The following is a 22,787-nucleotide window of genomic DNA, read 5'->3' as shown; positions in this document are numbered from 1 at the left end:
CTGGGCGGCCCTGATAATACTGAGTTCAAGGGGAATTAGAGTCAGAAGAACTTGCATCAATTTGACTGCTCCTTACACGCCAGATGTACATCCTTTGTGTAGTCAGCATCTCCTCGCCTGACTCTGTTAATGACGGGAATAGGTTTTTACTACTTGTTAGCCCTGCAGAGCCCATATAGCAACAGGGAGCTGGATTCTGGCTTGGCTAACCTCCAGGCATAGAATCTTTAAGTCCAATGCACAGGTGTGTACACGACAATAGCAGCTTAACTCCATCTATCATACCCCTCTGCTTTATCTAGGTGATGAGAGATTATGCAACACCAAGACCAGTTAGACTTTCAGGCTGACAGAACAAAAAGTTGATTTAGATGGAGTACGTCTGAGCAAAACCGGGAAATGTTTCCATTTTCCCACAAAACAAGTTTAATTTTCATATCTTGGAATAAGGAAAATTGCAATGCTGTCTCCAGGAGAGATCTCGGTGTGAACGTGTGGCTCTCTCGCCTCTAACGTCCTGTATCAACTTTGCCTCACTAAGTCAGCCAGGCAGATGTGACACATGGGGCGGGGGGGGGACATGCAGGATCATGTGCCCTCCCCCCCCCCCCCAATTTGCCACTTGGTTTGTACTGAGCATGCTCACACGGACTGAGCATGCTCAGTGACACTGCTGAAGTCTGCTGCCCTCCCTCTGCCCCCCCCCCCCACACACACACACACTATCGGCAAGCACCAGTCACCTCTGCAGCCAGGCAGACTCCTTTTAAAAATATCAAGATGCAGCAGTACATATAAAACAGTTAGGGTGACCAGATGTCCCAATTTTATAGGGACAGTCCCGATTTTGGGGTCTTTTTCTTATATAGGCTCCTATTACCCCCCCCCCCACCCCCTGTCCCAATTTTTCACATGTGCTGTCTGGTCACCCTAAAAAAAATGCTAATAACCACAACCTACATATGCCACAGTCCTGGAGAGAAGAATAAACATGGAACACCCAATGCCAAGTGGATGAAAGTGATACAGCTGTGTCGCTTCCACTGATTTGGTATTCGGTGGTTGTGCAAAACGGGTAACTTACATGCCAAGGGAGTGAGAGTTGAGTATAGCACGAAGAGCAATGGACAACAAAAGTTAAAGCCCCTCCTACTGCACCATCTAGGTAATTTCTATTCTGATGGAAAAAGCTGAAGTAGTTCCCCCACTAGTGTCACATTGGCATTACATCACGTGGCTGATCAAGATTTACCTGCATGCAGGGGTACCAATTCAAGTGATACTGTTACCCCTCTCTGACCCTTGACATAACTTTTCACTACTGTTTATATTCAAGCCGAATTTGGCCCTGTTGGCCGGGTTCTGACTGCAAGCCAAGTCCACGCTACTATCATGCCATTCAATTCAGTGGAATTACTCTTGATTTATTCTATACTAACTGAAAGCAGAATTAGGCACAACCCTTTTCAGGCAAACTTCCAAAACAGTCCAGTCTTTTTTCCAGCAAATAAGGGCTTGTAGGTTTCCAGGCCTGTCTCATTGGGGACCCTCTGCACTGGCTCCCTGCTCAGCCACTGCTGCTCCCCCACAAGCCTCACCCAGACCTGCACCCAGCTGTAACACCTGGCATTCACAGCCTTGTTCCACACGCAGCTCTGCATACAGTTCCTGGGGACTGTTTGCGTTCAGGTTCTTTGCCGCTCCTGGCACGCCACGCAGACCAGCTGCCACTTCCCAACTAACCCCAGCCACTTTCAGGACCTTTCTCATTACCTAGCCAGCAGGAAGGATGTGCAGTGGGGAGGGAACTGATGGGAGTTGTAGTCCCCTGCTTAGCAGATCCAGCACACCTGCTTTACCAAACCTATTACTGCCATGTGACCAGGGGCAGCTCCAGGCACCAGCGCAGCAAGCGCGTGCCTGGGGTGGCAAGCCACGGGGGGGGGCCTGCCAGTCGCTGTGAGGGTGGCAGGCAGGCGGCTTTCGGCATCAGTGAGCCACCCCAGAATAGCCCTCTTGTCAGTGCCCTCACTGGAGATGTAGAAGACCCAAGTCCAAGTCACTGCTCTGGTGGTGTCAGAGCAGAACTTGAACCTGGGTATCACACATCCCAAATGAGTGCCACTAAGCTATTGTCAGGCAGTGCTTGCCATCTCTCATACACCAGAAATTCCACCATGGAGCCGAGAAATCTTCCTGATAAATTGGTATTTTCCAACAGAAAGACATGTCATCTAAGAATCCTGGCCAACTCTAGTGAGGACCTTAATTTGTCTCTGTCAGATGGACTCCCATGGGGCCCAGGAATGGAGCACAGCTACTTCTGGTGACAATGGGTGGTGGCCAACGTTTTGTCTTATCCAGTCTTATCAAGACTAAGTGTCTTTCTTTTAAATGTGGGTTCGTTTTGAGCTACATGCCAGCAGCTAAGGAAGACAGCCTGAAACTTCAGATCTGGCACCGCTCAGCCTTGCGCACTTTAAGCCAGGCCATTTAGGATAATAATTTACTTTTTCCCGCTGGATCAAAATGTTACCATGGACCTATCATCAGCTGCCATGCCCTATCACTCAGCAGAGCTAATATAGGGACTTTTTGTACGCTCTTAGCTAGTCATACTGCTCTCTCCACCAGTCAGTTCATATGCATGAAATAACACAGTCTCCCAAAAGCATGGAATTCAGAGCTGGCAAACTGTGGTCCATTATCAGGGACTCTCTCTTTCCAGAATGCCACATGAGACAAGATGTTTTGACCTGGAGAGTTGAAGGTCTAGTTAGAACGTCTACAGATGTAAAAAAATTGTCACTCCACATCGGTGTGTCCCTTTCACGCAGCTCTGGTGCTATTCTTTCCCAAAGGCATATGCAGTGTCTGGAACACTTACATGGAAGATATGAAGTTCTCTGAGATGTCTTCCTGGTCATTCTGCAAGACTCACGTGATTCTATCTTAAATTTTAGGCTCTTCCCTGTGCTGGGCCACCACACTGCCAGTTGGGTTCAATCATGTATCCTGCAAGGACTGTTGGAGTAATATCACCATCCTTAATCAGACCTTCAGCTTCAGAGCATAGATTTCATAAGCTAGATGTGGGACCGTGGCAAGTAACTTGGCCAACAACGTCTATTGCACACTGTTGAGGGGGTGTGCCAGCAGTAATGGCTATTTTAATCAGTTTTGTCTTTGGTGGTGGGTCTGGCAGAGGCCAGGTCTTTTCTAGTTACTAATGGCAAGTGCAGTTTGTGGCTGTGGGCAACTTGAAATGATCAAGACTGTACAAGTAGCATATTAAACTCTTGCACACCCCTACAGAGACAAACATTCTCTCTTTGGGGGACAAAAGTACCTAGAATAGGCTATAAGCTGCCAGCCGTATCTGTGCCACTAGAGTAGCAACTCACCAAGGGTGTAGCTGTTGGCATTTGCTGAAATGACTGTAGGCTTGGAAACACCATCAAATGCCAGTAATGGGGCTATGGTCAATAGAATCCTGCTTAAGAGATTGTTTAAATCCTCTGGTGCCCCTTACTATTGTATCTACACCACTCCCAATGTGTCTGTGAGGTAGGGATGTATTACCTCCATTTCACAGATGGGGAACAGAGCCACAGAGTCTGAGGTTACACAGGAAGGCTATGGCAGAGCAGGGCCTTGAACCTGGGTCTCTGGCTAGCACCCTAACCACTGCACCATCCCTCCTCTGGTGTCTTGGCTCACACCTTAGGGCTTTAGAATCACATAAATAGCTTGGCCTTTTGAGGATAAGTTAGGTATAAATTTGCCTTCACTCTTTATATCTAGAAACAGCATCAGCTCTAATACAGTCCGATAGCTTGGCTCTAGGAGTCCTCTGGCTCTTCCTTCAGCCTCTATCAAGCACATGCCCGAAAACATGCCATTGGGTTTGCTTCAGTGTACACTCCTCATCACTTTAGCCAAGCAGCCACACAACTCCCTTAAGAACCTACTTCAATCTTAAATTCTTCCTCAGACTTCCCACAGACAAAAACTTCATCAATATGAACTTCCTCCCTCCAAACTCCATTGAATCACATTCACTTTCCCTTGTAAGATAGCTGGCTGTGTCACCAAACAGACGGTGATCTCAGCTGTTTCTTACATTTCCTGAGCATGCTCCCGGTGGCTGAGCAAATCTCATCTGTCCTGCGTCAGTCCTTACCACACCTACCATGTTACTGCCCAGTGCTCTTCAGAAGCCATGTCTATGGCACTTCTCTTCCTTTACTACTTGTACCTTGCTTCTGTGGAACACCCTGCCCCCCCAGCTGAACTGCAAAATCAGTACCCTTTTCTTCCATAATGCCTACAACCAAAAGTTATCCATTAATAAGATAGGTGATAGGGCACTTGGATATAGCTGGGACGTTTAAATATGTTAAATGTGCATACTATGATTGCATCTCTCTTTCCACCCCATTTATATCGCTTCTTGTCTTAGGCCCCAATCCTGCAAATACTTACACAGGTGTTTGATTTCAATGGGACAACTCACGGCAATAAAGTAAAGCATATGCATAAGTGTCGACAGGGTTAGGGCCTTACAATCCATGCCCTTGTTGTCTATGGCCAGTAGCCAGAACCAGGGTACTAGCAGGATTCAAATAGAGCAGGTCAACATTTTTCAAACTTGGATTTTTTTGACCACGTTTCATTGATTGTGAATTTCAAACAGGGAAATAAAGCCCACCAAAAAAAAAGTACAAAAACTAATCTTTTTGACCCACTATCCGGTTATTTTTATTTCTGAAAATATTTTTGAAATTTAAACACAGTACAAGTTTTTTATTATTGTTAATTGTGAAAAAAAATTTACTGGCATGAGAAAATAATTAAGTTGTAATAATCTGAAAAGAAATTCCAGGTATGAAATTTTTACCAGCAGTCATTCCACAGAGAAGTGAAATTTCAGGAGGGATGGTCTGACCACACTTTATGCAAACGTGACTTCACTGATCATTTACAGAGGATCAGCACAAATCAGAGACACCACCCCCCACACAGCCCTCCTTCTGACACATGGCAGCTGGTGAAGACAAGCAAATGTATTGGTCACAGCATTGCCATGCTATGCGGACATTGTGCATACTCACACAAAACCATATTTGTTGGGAGTAAAAATGCTCACTGTTTCAACACTGTTGCTCACCAAAAGCCCAGCCCTAAGCTAAATTCACCCACTGTCTTCCCTGCCTACGGGTCCTGTAGAGGGGGAATGAGTGAGGGAAGGTGCCTGTGGCTGTTTTCCACAGCCACAGCCTGTAAAGGGCTCCCCACTCACTGCTACTGTGCCTCCTTGTGGCTGGGTCTGAGGATTTAGCTTTCGCCCCCTCTGGCGCCCCCTTCCGACACTTACTTACACTGTGGCCCCCTCTCTCTCCTTGACTCGGTCCACTTCGTTGTGGCTCAGCTTTCAGGGTAGGTCACTATATAGTTCTCCCTTCTGGGATAACAAAGTCCCACTGGACAAGCCATCCAGACAGTGTCTCAGACAGTCTCCTCTTCCAACTCGAGGTCCTGTGCTACTGGGAACCTGGGCCAATTGTTACCCCAGTCCAGGGCCAGTCAAGGAAGTTTCGCGCCCTAGGCTAAACTTCCACCTTGTGTCGTCCCCCCCAGCCCTGCAGCATCTCCCCGCCCCCCCTCCACCCTGAGGCACCCCCCCTGCAGCAGCCCCCCCCCCTCCCACCCTGAGGCATCCCCCCGCGGCAGCTCCCCACCCCCCGGCCGGGGGATCCGTGCGGCAGCTCTGACCCAGGGGAACCCCTGGGCTGCCTGCTGGCGGCTCAGACTCCCTCTCCCTCCCAGTGCAGCGTCCGCTGTAAAAAAAAAATTGGGGGTGCCACTTTTTGGCACCCCCAAATCTTGGCGGGGTAGGCAACCGCCTAGTTGGCCTAAATGGCAGCACCGGCCCTGCCCCAGTCCCAGCCCAGGGACCCTCTCACTGGCAATCCAGGTCTGCTCAGATTCCAAGCTGGCTGCTGTTTCCCTGGACTCCTCCCTGCCTCACCTCTCTGTCTCCTTACCTATCTCTGGCTTTACCCCAGGAGCTTCCTCCACTCCCCACGGCTACTTCACCTCCCTAGATCTCTTGTCAGACTCTCTAGTCCAGGGCAGGACCCCAGGGCTTGATCTCCTCCTGTCCCTGGCCAACTCTCTTCCCTCTAGGGCAGAGGTTTTCAAACTGTGGGGCACACACCCCTCAGGGGGCATGGAGGAACATTTGGGGGAGCAAGTGGCAATGCCAGGCAGCTCATCCAGCCCCACATGACAGGGTCTGGGGCAGCCTCTATGGGGGGTGGGGAGGGAGCACCACCTCTCTCCCCACCCCCCCCGACTTACCTCAGTGAGCCACCCAGCCTGTGGGTCAGCGTCAACATCTGCCGTGGCCACACTCATTTCTGCTCCAAGCACTCTCTGCGTCCCACGCTGGCTGTGCCCCCAGAGACCGTCTCACATGCCTTCCCAAGAGGGGTGAGAGGCCGGTATTGGCCCTGCCCGAGTGGTGCTGCCTGGCTGGAAGGTAGAAGCAGCCCACTGCTTAGGAAGCGCTGGCCGTGCCATTGGTAAGCAGCTGTGTATTTGAAACTTACAGGTGCAGGTAACTTAATTAAAGCTATGCAAAAGTCTCTGCTAGGTTTATGAGCAGCTCTATTGAGCATACTTTTGCATGGGTCTATTTTTGTCTCGGGGATGCAACCAAAAATTGTAACTTGGGGGATGGGGCTCAGCTCAAAAAGTTTAAAAACTGCTGCTCTGCAGAGTGACTGCAGACCTCCACCCTGCTCTCACTTCCTGGCTTTCTAATCCCATCTCAGCTCCTGCCCAGCTGGGCTGCATCTGCCATTAAACCCTGGTTTGCCTCTAGGTGCACCAGTCTTAGGTTAATGGGCCCTTCCAGGCCCACATTAACCCCCTCAGAGTTTGTGTGGGGCAGACACTAGGGTTACCATATCTGAACTTTCAAAAAAGAGGATACTCCATTGGGGGGGTAGCCCCACCCCTTAGCCACTCCCTCCCACTTCCCGCCCCCTGACAGCCCCCCCAGAACCCCCGACCCATCTAACCCCCCCGCTCCCTGTCCCTGACTGTCCCAACCCCTCTCCACACCCCTGCCCCCCTGACAGCCCCCCCGAACTCCTGACCCATCCAACCCCCCCCCGCTCCCTGTCCCCTGACTGCCCCCCTTCTCCAACTCCCCGACCCCCTTACCGTGCCACTCGGCTTAGAGCAGGTGTCTGGCTCCGCGCCCCAAGGAGCGCCCCGCCCGAGTGCTGCCGAGCGGCGTGCTGAGGCTGTGGAGGAGTGGGGAAGCGGGGGAGGGGCTCTGGCCGCCACTGCCAGCCCCGCCCCCGCGTTCCCTCACAGGCGCACAGCCCCAACCCCCAGCGCTGCCAGGCGGCGTGCTACGGCTGCAGGGGATTGGGGGAGCCGGGAAGGGGCTTTGGCTGCCGAGGCCCCAATGCGAGCGGCGCTCGGCCGCCCTGTCAGCCGCTTTTCGGTCGATAAATAGCCGACTGGGGGGAAATCCCGGACATTTTTAGATTTTTAGAAATCCCCCCCGGACGGCTATTTAAAGAGCGAAAAGCCGGACATGTCCGGGGAAACCCGGACGTATGGTGCCCTAGCAGACACCCATCACACAGCCTCCACTCCACGGACTTTCTGCCATGTGCCCAGAGCCCCCAGAGGCAGAAAGTCCACGGAGTGAAGGCTGTGACTGTGGAAAGCAGCCACAATACCCGCCCTCCTCCACTCCCCCTCTGCAGGGGGTCGACAGAGCAATGGGGCAGGTGATGACTCGGGAGAGAGTATAGCCAGGATACCATGGAACATGATGATGATTCAGTGCATCTGCAGGGTAGTTGCTGCAAGCAGAGCACGTAGGGGTCCCGGCAGGTTTTAAAGCAGCCCTCTGCTGGAATATCTCCTCCAGGGGTGTGGTGGTGGAAACACTGCATGCCCTCTTCCGGGAGTGAATTCCCTTAGCTTCCGTGAGGCCCTGAGAGTAGAAGGAGATACCCACTTCGTCAAGGTTGTGGGCCCTTCTGTCTTGCAACAAATACTGTACTGTTTCTTGTCTGACATGGCAGAAAAGTAATGTCTGGAACCTCAGGACGAATACATGTGCCATGCGTTAGAGCAGGATAGATTACGACGCTGGTATAAATGTTTAAAGAAACATTCATCATGACTGTGATTTACGTCAAGTTTCAGCCCAGTATGGCTTGAAGTGTCTGAATCATTAAAACTTGGAAAGCTTTTTATTTAAAAAGCTAGGCTACCTTGATATCTTGGTAACAATGCTTACAAGTGTAGTGAACTTCATTGCCTGCCAGTTTCAATGAAGTGCCACCCTGGTTTCAAACCAGTCCCCTTTAGATAGGTAGAGACGCTAAACAAAACTAGGTTGAGAGTCTGGGGTAATGCTACAGAACACAAATATGATGGGCCAGATGTTGGACAGGTCTGTGAGTAAGGCTCCTGAGAAAAGAAGGTATCCGCTCTGGGGAGGCAGATTTCAAACATAAATCTCTCAAGCATTTCCTATAAATGTGAATCTTGGCAAAGCACCAAAAGATACTAACAATTCAACCAAAATATATGGGTGGATCAAAGAACAACTTGATGATACAGGGAAGCTCTTGCATGACACAAACAAAGCAAAAATGACTTTCCAAGAGGATAGCTGGATGAATATTGTGTTGTGACACTGAGCCACAATTACTAATCAAGGACCTGAATTTTTACCCCATTCATCTCTATCGGAGCAGGATTAATCCCTAAATTTCCCTTTTAATATTTTCTCTCTTGAAAGAGAAAGCTTGGTCCACAAGCCTATGACCTAAAATAAGTGTTAACCAGACTTGCAATCCTAACTATTTATTTGCCCAGACGCCAAATTCACTCTCCCATGCCATAAAAATGATGGGAAGGAGGGTGACAGTTTTACTTGCTGGCATAAAAGATAAAAGTCTCGCACACAGGATTTTTTGCCTGGCTCTTTTAGTCACTCTCCAACCTTAGCTGATTTACATGTTTTTACAGGAATGGGGAGGCAGGGGTTGTTTTTACAGGAATGGGGAGGCAGGGGTGACATGGCATTTGAGCTGCCAACCTGTAATCAGACGGAGACAATGTGGAAACAGCTGAGTTAGAAGCCCTTGAATATTGGGGCTTTATAATGGAAATGTTGGCAGACCCTTAACTACAGCAGCGCTACCGGGCGCCTCTACAATAACTAAGCCAACTACCTTGCAGGATCAAAAATTAATAGACATTTCAGACAGGTTTTGAGGTTTCGACCACTGCTTTTCAATTGCAAAGACTTTTGCTAAAGTTAGACCCTGAGGAGGTCAAGCTTTTGGTAACATAAACATTTTGTCTGATTAAGAGAGACTACTTGTCCCTGATTTTGAGTAGTAGATTTTAGGTCATCCTTAATTTTTTACTGACAGTAAAGAGCAGGTCATTGACCTACATACAGAGCTATTTTATTTTTCTCCCTCTTGATAACAATGGCCAGGACACCTATGTGTCGGGTTCTTCTGTATTCCCATATAGTCGGCAATTCACCATGGGGGCAGGACTTAAAACCTTTGAGCCTCTGAGTGACTGGGATAAAAAAAAATTACCTGGGCTTCCTTCCAGCCATTTGAGCTTCAGAATCCATGAGAATTCAACAAAAAAAAAAAGCATATCAGAGCTTTAATCTAGGAGCTTTTTGAAGAGATTTAAAAAAAAAAGTTCCAGTAAAGTTCACTCTTACCTTCTTCGCTTTAGGAGCCATGCATGCCAACTTCGCCCTATTTAGTAGAGAGTTCCTCTCCTTGACCTCCTTTTTACAGCAGAGATAATTAACATGGTGGGGTAAGACGAGTCTCTAAATTCACTGCACTCGGTCGTTTTTTCCCTTTTGTTAAAGGTGGGATGATTAAAAAGAGGAGCATTGAGTTGATTTTTCCTTTAAAGAGGCTAAAATTGAGGGGGAGAAAAGGTTCTTTGCTTCTAAACTTTGTCAGTGGCGGCAGGAGAAAATAAAAACAGGAGCCTGGAAAGAGTCAGGTGCGCTGGTGCTGAACTACTGGGATCTGTGGAAAATTTCTGTCTGCTTTAGCCTGAGATGGAGACACAATTGTATGAAATGAAAATATCCATTGTTTTCAGTGAGGAACGTGAGCATTAGCAATGGGCTGGCATGCTCCAGGTCAACCTGCGCATGCGGCGAGGCCCCTCCATTCACACATCTCCTGCTTTCCACATGGACGGGAAAAGAGAGATTCTGCTGTGGCAATGCATCACTCCACCCCATTGCTTCATACAGATGGGCTTCTGGAGCAGCTCCGTGGACTGGAGGCCAGCAATGGGAGAGGGTGGAGCAGGTACTCCCAGGCCCCTGTCCCAGCTCTCCTCCGAGGCTTCTGTGTGGTACTAATGTTCTGGGACCCCAACCCATGGTGGTAGGGAGCCTTGCCAATCGCAGCTGATGGTTGGTGCCATCACAACCAGCTACAGCTCCTCTGTCATGGTGGCTTTTGGAGATCCCCATGGTTGGAAAGGGTGCAGCCTTCCAGAACCCACAGCACCCCTACACTCTCTTCCCAGCAGTAGGGATAATACCAGGGAAATCCAGAAAAGGGGAGGGGGAAGGTGCCAATGGCAGAGCCCATGGGGAACCTGCATGGAGAGTGGAGTAGTAGTCATCAAACAGCGATCCCTGTTACAGGGTGCCACCTTTTCGTAACCCTAACCAGGTCCTGGGGCGAGGAAATAACACGCAGCCTCTTACTGTCATCCTGTGTGTCTCCTGCTCTTGTTATATGGTGTCAGAAGTAAACTGAATCTTTGCAAAAAGACAGCAAGTTAAGCCACCTGAATTCCTCAGTCTGAAAAGGAACCTGGCAGCAACCTGGGAGCGACGGTTTTTTATGCTTCCAAGTTTTCCATGAAATAATGTTTGCAAGAAATCAAAAGGGTAGAGGGAGCTGCTGCTACTGCTAAAGACCCATGCGTGAAATTTTCAGCCTAGGAAGATGGAGGTATCACAGATGACCTGTATGCTATGCTATAGAAAACAGAATGTAAAAGATCCACTGAAACGACGTGTGATTTCAAATGGCCTTTGGGCTAAGTGAAGGGCTGGTGAAGGGCTACCTGAATTAAAGGGGAAGGATAATTCCTTGGTAGCAATCTACCACTCAGTCATTTTTAAGACTCAGCTGTTGCACAGACCTATCAAGGGGCAGTGGTACAACACAACATGTATCACTTCTTGCTCATGGAAACCTGGTGAACTAATAGAGAATGGCCCACAACTAGTTAGTGGCTCATTGTAGCCTTTCTTTTTGAAATATCGATTCAAGCACACCACATCATACTCTTCTGCTAATGTATTTGATTGTGCATAATAAGAGTCATTACAAATAGCAAAAACAATGATTTAAATATCCCTGGCAAATTCAGGGGACCCATATTTAGCATTGCTGGAATATTGCAATACACTCCACAACATCTTACGATCCATCGGTTCATAGACTGGCACTAAGGTTTTTTTATTCTTCTGCCTAACCAGGCCCTTGAGCTAGAAATAATTAATCTTCAAGCAGTTTCCAAAGAGCTCTGCAACAGGAAACTAGAAGAGAAGAAATATTACAACAAGAATGCCAAATACTTAATCCCCACCCCTTGCTGGAGGAAAAAGAATTTTAGACTCCAACAAACTTTGTGCACCAAGGTCCTACGTCAGAACAATTCCTGAGATCAGTCCCACAGGAGGAACAGGAAACATCTCAACAAAACCAAGGAGGATACTGCCTCTGCTTCTGGAGAGCACCCAGAAAGCCACTGTCCATGCTTCTCTGCTGAGAGCTGTAGTACACAGCAAATAGACGTTCCAGGTGATGCAGTCAACTCAATGGCTAAAACAAGCCTCTGCAGAAGAAACAGGATCAGCCAACCACTGAATTTCAGAGTTGTTATTGACAGATGTCCACCAATAAGAGGCAGATAAGCCTCTTCTCTGTCAGGGAGCTCAGAGCATTTACCCTGAACTTCCAGCCTGGATGTGTCCATATGTGTTACATGAATTAGCTGGACTGGCTTGTAGTTACTTTTGGTTGATTTAATTTACATACGTTTTCTTTAAAGGCAAGATGTAACAGTAACCACTGGAAAAATAGGATGCTGAATTCTGATATGTGAAAGGGATGTTATCTAATATAGATAAGGGTAACAACAACAGGACCAGGAGCAGGAGGAAAAAATTTACTCTTACCAATACAGCTGGTCAAAAAATCCATTTTTTCCCCTGAAAAAAAATTGCAAACAAAAATTTGCCATTCAAAATTTTGATTTTCTGTGGCAAATTTTTGGAAATGATTTGAATTTTTTATTTTAGATATTAAAATAATCAGGTTTTTTTATTTATTTATTTTCTCTTTTTCACCACAGAACGAATTATGTCACAAAGTTTTTCCACTTTTTCCTTGATTTTTTTCCATCCTTTTCCCTCTCTAACTTTTCCAACATTGGAGAAGCTGTAAAAAGTTAGTTTGGCAAAAGGGGGGAAGAGAGGAAGAGTGTGTTGAGGGAAGAAAACTTGGACATTTTTCATGTTATTGCACCTCGTCAAAAAGAGGAGATGAAAATTCTACATTTCAAATATATTTTGATTTTTAAAAACCTAAAGAAAAATTTCAGATAGAAACAAAATGAAAATTCTCCTTGCCTCCAATTAGCGAGACAAGGAGGGTGAAGTAATGTATTTTATTGTTGGTGAGAGAGACAAGGTTTCGAGCTGACACATAGCTCATCATCAAGCTCTCTCACCAACAGAAGTGGGTCCAATAAAAGATATTACTCACCCTCCTTCTCCCTCTAATATCCTGGGACCAGCCTGGCTACAACAGCACTGCATACATTGCATCAAAGGACATTTTCCCACAAAAATCTTCCTTTCGATTTAAACCCCATTTTCACAGTGGAAGATATTTTCAGTCAAAAAATGTTGACCAGCTCTACTTCCCCGTAATCTTATGTGTCGCTCACCTTTATTACCAAAATAGTTATTAAAGGAGTGACTGGAGAGGTAGGAGGAAAATCAGGAGAGGAAGGAGTCAGGAAAGCTAAACGAGCACATGAATTCAAGGAGTGTGTGATCAATAGTGTCAAAAGCAGAAGCGAGGTCATAGAGTCGTAGTGTGTAAGGACAGAAGGGACCATCAGACAATCTACTCTGACCTCCTGTATATGTCAGGCCACCAATATCCACCGGCCCCCGTAATCTAGAGGTCAAGGAGGAGAAGATGGCATACAGGCCCTGTCGCCTAGCTACGAATATATTTACTTACATTGATAACATGGAGCGATCACCACACATTTGCAATAAAAGCAATATTATAGGTCAGCTACACTAATGCTAACGTACGCAAACCTAACAACGTCTCCTACAAAGGAACTCTCCCATACGTACTCTAACACCCTTCTGGCAACCCCCTCAGAAGCCTGACTATACAGTGTGGCCAGAAAGAAGGCTGGTCAGAGTTGGGTTTTGTCACACCAAAAAGTGGGGACAGAATTCAGGAGTCAAGAACCTTCTTCTCAAATGCCCTGTCTCCAGCCACCAGAGAAACAAACCAAGGAACTATCAGCTTGACGGTCTCAACTGTAAGAGGAAGACACAAAGAGAGAGGCAGCCACTGAGATAAACAGGACCTCTGCTGTACTAGTGCATTCTATTCACATCTGTTTGCAGAGATACTTTTAACTTAATAAAGTTGGTTACTTAAGATAAAACAGAAGCAGAACAGAAGCGCCTTGATGTGCAGGAAGCACCCTGTAGGGTCTCTAGGGAGCTTCATAACCAAGGAAGGGAGCTAGCCTCATTGCTGTTTTTCTGTCTCCTCCCCAGAGGTAATTACATGGGCAGCAGAGCGCTCTCAGAGATGGACATAAAGTTAAACCCCCCTCAAAGCTAATGTTGCACTTCGAGTATGTCTACATTGCATTGTAAACCCAAATCTGTCAGACCCAAGCTTGTGGGTTCAGTTTTCCAAGACCACACTTGAGAATCCATACTGCATTGTAAACCTGGGCTTACAGTTTCTGGACCCAACTCTGGTCTCACAACTGTGCTAACACATCCATGCTGCACTACGCAGACCTTTTAACTTGGGTCTGTGGCTTGGCCTGCATTCACACAGCAGAATGACAGGGCTTAGACCTAAGTCTCAGCAGGACTTGGGCTCTGACCCACCTCCCCTTAGCAGGGCCTGTGTCCTGAGTGCTTGCTGACCCACGTCAGACTGATTCATGTGTAGACAGAAGGAGGGCTCGGGCTCAAACGTGAGTCAGAGCCTGGGCTTTGTGTGCAGTGTAGACATGCTCAAAGTGTCTCCCCAGCTAGTGGAGAAGGAAGTTAAGAATTCTGACAAACTGCCTAGAAGGACGTGAAAGGCAGTGTCTGTATGGTCGTGAACTTTGGGAGGAAAGAGTTTAAGAAAATAAATAAAAAAATAAGAGGCCATAAACATTGTTGAATTTTCTCAGGCATCACCCAGCCCCTCAGAACCAGCCATCTGACTTTGTGAGACGATGAAGAATTGTTATTTTAGAGGCTAGTTTATACTACACTTATTTATGTACTGAATGTCCCCCTTATAAGTTCAATGGACGAACTAAGCTCATCACCGACAATTCAGGAAAGCATTTAAGCAACGCAGAAACATCCCCATCTTAACCAACCATGGGGACTGAATGTGGAACCGCCAAAGCGGAAAGCACAAGTGAAAAAGCCTCGAGCTGAGAGCTTCAACAGACCCATATCGTCTGTGGATCAGGCATAGCGGCAGGTACATAGTACACTAACCAGTGGGTTACATGCTTCCCTTGGAGAGAAGACACTCATTCTCAGGCCCACAGCAGTCCAAGTCCCCATGAGCCCCTGCTATGTGATAGCCACCATCTTGACTAACAGTGGAGATTGGACCAGGGACCTCCAGAGCTAAATATGTGAGTCTCTAGAGACTGATCTAAAGAACCAGGACCTGTAGCAGGCTGTGAACTGGTTACAGAGGGGGACACATAACATGCACCAAACAGTGGTATGCACATACGCTTAAGGGCTTTCCTAAACCAGGACTACAGTGCTGAGGTTAGTCTGATTTTAATTTGTCCTTTACAGGTCACCTTCAAAAACCAAAGGGCCAAATGGAGCTATGTCAATTTGCACAAGTTGGGGATCTAGCCCATACCTCCAATTTCCATGGAAATATATAACCATTGAATGAAAGAAAAATGAGAGAAGGGAGGAGAATTAGGTGGCTACATAACCTGTTGTCAGAAGGGTCTCCAAACAGATTTTTCATTAGGCATCTGGTTGGTAGTCTTTAACATGATTACAAGTCAGACTGTTCTAGGCACCAGAGCCAAATGGCAACGTATAAGGAGAGCTAAGGGCAAGAAAACCTGCTTGAAGTTTATGTGAGTCAGTCTGGACCCGAGCAAGGTTCATTTCAGTTAAATATCAGCACTGAATACCACTAAACTCTGTAGAAGCAACCTTGAGCAAAAAAAGTAGGTGCACAGTATATATAGAAAGAAACTTTAGACACGATTTTTACTGGCCAAGCCACAAAGGAAAGTAAATATCTCCTCAGAACCAAATAAATCAGATGTGGGCAATATCCATGAGATAGGGATTGCTGTACAGCTGAGCCCAATACTGTCACATCAGTTTCTATTATGAAACCTACATCCCAGAATATTTTCAAGGTCTTGCATTATTACCTGTGAGTCTCCCCTCCTCCCTCCTCTCATTACCTAATAGAAATCCTAATCACAGCATGGCCAGTTGTACCGGCATTGGTGCCAACTGCCCTTTGCATGTACTGCAGAATTTGACATTGTTTTGCCACCATGTCACCGTTACAACGGTTACAACGTCAACTTCTAGTAGAAAAAGTAGCAGTAATTTTGATTCATTTAGACTGGCTTATCACATTCACTTACTTGCACTAAAAAACCATTGGTGTGGACTGTTTATCTTTAACCCCCTTCTGTTTGTCAGAAGGCATTCTGTGCTGTGATAGAATATTGTAAAGGGGGGGGGGGTGTCCCTTTAATGGCCAAGGTTTCATGACAGCCTGAGATCACTCTTTTGTAAATTTCCAAGATTACTTATATTACAGGAATGTTTTTTGTTTAAACACAAACCCTGTTCTTCTTGAAATGGCAGGTGCTGCTACATGGGACAGTCCCCAAAGTTGGGTAGCAAGCAATTCTGTACACCGCTCACAAAACACATTCCTTTCGGTGGGCTTGAACCAAGAAAGAAAGTGTTCCTTTGCAGTACACACAAGGGGTGAAATCCTACATTCCTTATTCAGGCAAAACTCCGAGAGACATCAGTGGGATTTCTGTCTGAATAAGGAGGGACTCAGGACAGACTGCAGAGCTTAGCCAAGGAAGAAGACAAACCGGAAAAGCAGTTCTTGTTGGATAATTGCCACTCATGCCCCAACGCACTTCCAACTCAAAGGTTTAACCTCAGAATGAAAACATCTGTTCTCCCATTGATGCAAGGCAATTGAGAGATTTCCCTTGCAACAATTTGGAAATAGACCATTCTAGTGTGAGTAAAGTTATGCTACGTTTGGAAAGCCAGGGAATATGTTTCAGCACCTTACAAGTTTCTGAAACTAGGAGAAGGCACAGGTGGTAGTTTTGGTCACTTAAATGGCAGAGTCAGAAATGGGTGGAGAAAGCATTTTTAATGCCAGACCTGCCCGTGTACATCACCCCATGCGTCTCAAAGCAGCCCAAGTCAATGCATTAGGTAGCTATAGAAGTTTTTTTCCCTTCTAGTTATTCTGGCTCAATACCAGTGTGAACAGCCTTGACCACCGGCAGCCAAGGTCCAGACAGTGAGTTTGATGTTTTCAGCTGAGACTCATTCTCTGATTCACTTACAGCTGATGTCTATTTAAAGAACCTTGCCTTTCCACACGGCCTCCCGCCTACACACAGACCCTTGCCCTAAGGCATACATGTCAGACAAGAGTTGGATTATATGGATAGTCTGCATCACACTCCGGGGATGTTATCTACACCAAGAGATTAAACGACTGCAGACACATTGATTGCATGAACTGGCTGATGGTCTCATGTGTCCTTGCAATGGTTTAATGTGTCTCCAGAACAACATTGATTTTGACAAAACCTTTCTGGCACATCCACACGCAGTGCCCGCCTTGTAACCTTGCCTGTACCAGTGGACGCTGGGTCTCCAGGAGCACCTATTATGTAGTGCCCAGAGCCCTTGCTGAGAGCTGGGGCTTTGGGGCAATTCCCAAATGTGTAGGGATGGCACTGGGAGGACTGGCTGGAGCATCGTAGCTTTCCGTACGGAGAAGAAGCCGCAGCAGGCTACACTGACACAGCCAGACCCCATCGTGGCCCAGGCATTGCAACCAGGCACTAAGGAGTCTGGTGGCACCTGGAGGAGAAAGGAAGGGCACTGGTTGGAGAGGTTCACACTCAATACCAACCCCAGGCAGTTGAGAAATGTTGGGTGTCAGTGCCTGGTTGTCAAGTATCAGGGGGTAGCCGTGTTAGTCTGTATCTACAAAAACAACAAGGAGTCTGGTGGCACCTTAAAGACTAACAGATTTATTTGGGCATAAGCTTTCGTGGGTAAAAACCTCACTTCTTCAGATGCATCCTTGTTGTTTTTGTAGATACAGACAAACACGGCTACCCCCTGATACTTGTCAACCAGGCACTGACACCCAACATTTCTCAACTGCTTGGGGTTGGTATTGAGTGTGAACCTCTCCAACCAGTGCCCTTCCTTTCTCCTCATGTGGCCAAGGCCCGGGACCTTAGCCCAGTGTTTGCACTTGCAGCAACCAGCCAGAGTCACAGCCTTAACTTTTCAACAGCTGGGGCTAGAAGACTCTATCACATAAGCCAAAGACGACCGCCTTCCTCCCCTGCGCCTGGAAAGCGCTTGTGGGTGGCTGTGTGGACCGTAGTCCCCAAAGCTGGAGAGATGAGCTAACGGCTAGGCACAGCCATGCCATGCAGGGGGCAGGCTGCTCTCACCTTGCTCCAGTGTTGATAAGGCTGTGGATTTGGAGAATTATGTAAATAATACCCCAATACGCATGCTCAGTGAATATGCATGACCTCATTTCCATAACCCCTCCCCCACGCTCCTGCTTCCTCCTTGAGTTTCACCTTCCCCCCTCACCCCTGTATTGTCTGAGGCAACAAGACCTTTTCCCCTAAGCTCTGGCCGGGCCAGGGGATCCCCCTTCTCCCTATGGAGTATTTTCTGGGGCGGGGGAGCCAGAATCTTGCTCTCTCCCCAGTCTGCCCCCTACTCTGCACTGCAGCTTGCTGTCCCTCCCTCCCCCTGCTGACCAGCTGGCTCTGCAGGGAAACCACAGCTGTTGTGTAGCTCTGCCAGCGAGACCCAGGTTCAACTTCCTACGCTGCTACAGCCGTCCTGTGTGGCCATCGCTGAGCCTCACCTTGCTGCAGTTCCCCCTCTGGCTGGGGATAGCAGCTCTGCACTCCCACGTGAGAGTGTTGTGAGGATAAATGCTTTAAACACTGAGGTGATGGAGGCCATGTAAGTACCTTGGATAGATAAGGGAGAGGGAAGCAAGGAAGCCATCCCTGCCAGGATGCAGAGCCTCTGGGCTCATTTCAGGCTCCCTTTTGGGGGTTCCCGAGAGGTTGCCTGAAAAGCCCGGCAGAGGGGGCTGGAAACTGGATGTCTTCAGAGGAGACTTACCAGGTCTGATGACTCCCAGCTGTTTGAAGAGCAGAGGGCGCTCTACACTGGATCAAGGGGTGTTTGCCTCAAGGTCGAGTCGCCAATGCCATGCTGTTACCAGACTCCGAGCGCTCTCCCCGCACATCACCCTCAGTGCTTATTCTGAGCGGGCTCCCTTGTGTGTGGAGCCCCTTCCGGATGCAGCGGCGTGATGATGCAGCCTCGTGCTGGGCTCCCTATCCTGGGTGGGACGGTGCCAGAACCCCGGTCCTGACCACCACCCCCTTCAAAACACAGTTGTCTCACCCACTGATTTGACCACAGCATCAACACCTGTTTAATGCCTCCATTGTCCCTCCTTTCCTCGCTGCATCAAGTTTAACCTTCTTGTTCTCCCTTTCCAGGGCCTACGTACCACTCTGTCTCAGACCTCCTATCAGGTCACATCCAGCCCACCCAGGATGTCCGCCTGGTTCCTTTTACCAGTTTCATCTTATGCTTCCCCCTGCTCCTGCACACCACCCTCGATACACGGGATGTCCACACAGCACCGGTTTGCCAAGCATCCCCCACTCCCTCCTCCAGAACTTGCCAAAAGACTCATTTCTTCTGCACTGGCCATAAGTAGCACGTTAAGAGTGTTTTCTGAAAAGCACACACACAAAACATTTTTCCCCCTTCTGGTAGCCCAGCATGTGCTGGCTGCGTGCATCTGCTCCACTGTAACCATCTCAGGCAGACGCTGCCGATTTTTCTGGGCATTGCTCTTAAAGAAAACACAATTTACATTACATTTCAGTTCATTTTTAAATAAAGGCTGCTCATATGTTTTGAATGAGCGTGGGCACCCCGTCAAGGTGGGCCACCCCAGCCTTAACCGCATTGTTTCCATTCCTTCAACCTCGTGTCCCATCAGGCCAATAGTACCTAAGTGAATTAGGAGCACAAGTCCCATCAAAAGTCAGTGGAGGCCACTCGAACTTATGGGCTCGTAGATCTGTTTTCTCTAATCTTAGTGGTCTCGCTAATGGGAGGTGGAAAAGATGGCCCAATAATAACCAAGTCATACAACTCAGCTTCCATTTCTCCTTCAGTAAATGGCCGTGTCACTTCATTACAGATGTGCCAAACTTTTGGTGAGGTATGGAGCGATGGTTGATCTACCTAGTGAAGAGACACAGGAGACACCACTTCACATAGCAGCTAAACATGGCCTCTATGATCACGCTCTCCTATACTTGAGGTACGGCGCCAGTGTGGATAGGAAGAACAGTCGGGAAGAAACGGCACTCAGCGTGACTTGCGGACAGGCAAAAGAACAAGCGGCTCAAGGAAGCTACTTGCAGGTGTGCAGATTGCTGGTTATGTACGGAGCAGATGTCAACACCACGGATGAAGAGGAGAAGAGTCCTCTCCACAAAGCCTGCAAGAACGCCAGTCACAGCTTGGTCCAGTTTTTGCTGCAGAATAAAGCGGATGTGAATGCCATTGATTACAACGGCGCCTCCCCCCTGTCCTGTAGCCTACAGACCGCAGCCTTCAAGCAGCAACTGAGGCCACGTCTCACAGTACAGACACTGCTGAACCACGGCTCCCAAAAAATCTGGCCTATGGCCTTTGGGAAGGTACAGTCTCACGCATTGGCTAGAGGCAGAGGCAGTTAGCCAGCTTAAATACCGGCGAGGCTTTTCCAAGGGGATCGGTAAAGGGCTACAGTAAGGTTGGCCAATTGGTTGTTAGTTCTAATCCAGGCCAGTAATGGTGGAGGGCAATTAACATCCCTGGGCTGTGCAGTGGCCGATGTGAAAAGGATTTGGTGGTTTCAGGCAACTTTCCAGCAGATAGGAGTTCACATCACAGCATTACTGGCATCCTTGTTGGCCATCTCAGCAGAGATTGACCTGCTCTCTTAGCCCCATTTGAAGTGACCCTTTTGGCTGCGGTCAGGGCCGGCTCCAGGCACCAGGCACCCAAGCACATGCTTGGGGCGGCACCTGGTAAGGGGCGGCGGGGGGAGCGCGGCGCGGCATTCCGCGGGGGGGCGCTCCGGCGGCGCGGCGCTGGGGGGGGCGGGCTCCGGTTGCGTGGGGCTCGGCGAGGGGGCGGCGCGGGGGCGGCGCTGGAAGGGGGTTCCGGCGACGCTCGGCAGGGGGCGGGGGCGGGCTCCGACGGCACGCCGCTCGGCGGGGGGGGGCAGCGCCGGGCTCGGCGCTCGGGTTCCGGTGCGCGGCGCTCGGTGGGGGTGCGGCGCGGGCGCGGCGCTGGAAGGGGGTTCCGGCGGCGCTTGGCAGGGGGCGGGCTCCGGCGGCGTGGCGCTCGGCGGGGGGGAGGGCGTCGCGGGGCTCGGCGCTTGGGTTCCGGTGCGCGGGGCTCGGTGGGGGTGCGGCGCGGGCGCGGCGCTGGAGGGGGGTTCCGGCGGCGCTCGGTGCAGGGGGGGTGGGCTCCGGCGGCGTGGTGCTCGGGGGGGGCGGCGCAGGGGGGGCGGCGCTCTGGGGGGGATTCCGGCGGCGCTCGGCGGGGGGGGGCGGTGTGGCGCTCGGCTGGGGGGGGCGGCGCGGCACTCGGCGGGGGGGGCGGCGCTTTTTTTTGCTGCTTGGGGCAGCAAACAAGCTAGAGCCGGCCCTGGCTGCGGTGGGGCGGTGAGGGCTAAAACTTGCAGTGCAGCTTGCTGGACTGTCCCCGGTCTATAACCAAGCAGAGGAATTAGCCCTCTGAGGCCAGCCACCCAGCACCTTGCCTGAGCACCAAATTCACTCACCCATTTCTTTTAAAGAAGGGCGGAGAAAGCGTCTTTCAAAAGGCCGATGTCAGCACTCAGCTGGCTGCTGAGTGAGTGGTGAGCAGCTCTATTCGATGTAGGAACGGGAACAACAAGCTAATAGCGCCCGACTCACGTAGCGTGTAGTGACAGTGGGTAACATTTTCAACAGCACCTAAGTGACTTAGGCTCTGAAGTCCCCTTTTCAGAAGTAACTTAGGAACTTAGTACTATACTGGCATTAGAAAAGGTTCAGAGAAGGGCAACTAAAATGATTAGGGGTTTGGAATGGGTCCCATATGAGGAGAGATTAAAGAGGATAGGACTTTTAAGCTTGGAAAAGAGGAGACTAAGGAGGATATGATAGAGGTATATAAAATCATGAGTGTTGTGGAGAGAGTGAATAAGGAAAAGTTATTTACTTGTTCCCATAATATAAGAATTAGGGGTCACCAAATGAAATTAATGGGCAGCAGGTTTAAAACAAATAAAAGGAAGTTCTTCTTCACACAGTGCACAGTCAACCTGTGGAACTCCTTGCCTGAGGAGGTTGTGAAGGCTAGGACTATAACAGGGTTTAAAAGAGAACTGGATAAATTCATGACGGTTAAGTCCATTAATGGCTATTAGCCAGGATGGGTAAGGAATGGTGTCCCTGGCCTCTGTTTGTCAGAGGGTGGAGATGGATGGCAGGAGAGAGATCACTCGATCATTACCTGTTAGGTTCATTCCCTCTGGGGCACTTGGCATTGGCCACTGTCGGTAGACAGGATACTGGGCTGGATGGACCTTTGGTCTGACCCAGTACGGCCATTCTTATGTTCTTAACTTACACCTCATTGCAAGTCACTGGAGCGTTGCAAAATAGACTTAGAAACCTGAGCTCCACTGATTTGCAATGAGATGAAGGTTCCTAAGTCACTTTTGAAAATGGGCCTGAAGAGCTAAATCAACAGAGGCACTTTGGAAAATGTTCCCCAGCGCGATAATAGCGACTCTCAGCTTCCATTTTGAGAAGGAAACATTTCTTGCGGTAGGTTTACATCATTTTCTTTAGAAACTCGTCATTTGAATCCAGCACCCAAAACAGGGTACAAACTTGAAATACGTTGCCAACATGCATTCAATTAACTTACATGTTGAGGACTAAACATTTCCTCTGGGTAACGCCAGTGAAGAAAACGGAGTTACCTTACATATTAACCTGGCCCTAGAAGGCTTCTGTGT

At 48.8% G+C, this 22,787-nt stretch overlaps 1 protein-coding gene across 2 annotated transcripts in view; it reads left to right on the top strand.

The window, feature by feature from the left end:
* Nucleotides 1-22,787, top strand: part of ASB18 (ankyrin repeat and SOCS box containing 18) — a 51,917-nt gene that overhangs the window by 17,556 nt on the left and 11,574 nt on the right. For both annotated transcript variants that reach the window (XM_024109239.3, XM_005292108.4), the window contains one exon: nt 19,923-20,427. In XM_024109239.3, coding sequence (XP_023965007.2) covers nt 19,923-20,427 — 505 coding nt within the window. The remainder of the gene's footprint in view (nt 1-19,922; nt 20,428-22,787) is intronic.

This window comes from Chrysemys picta, chromosome 11 (genome assembly GCF_011386835.1).
Source record: "Chrysemys picta bellii isolate R12L10 chromosome 11, ASM1138683v2, whole genome shotgun sequence".
In the NCBI taxonomy this organism is placed as follows: domain Eukaryota; kingdom Metazoa; phylum Chordata; order Testudines; family Emydidae; genus Chrysemys; species Chrysemys picta.
This window is presented reverse-complemented; position numbering and strand designations above follow the sequence as displayed.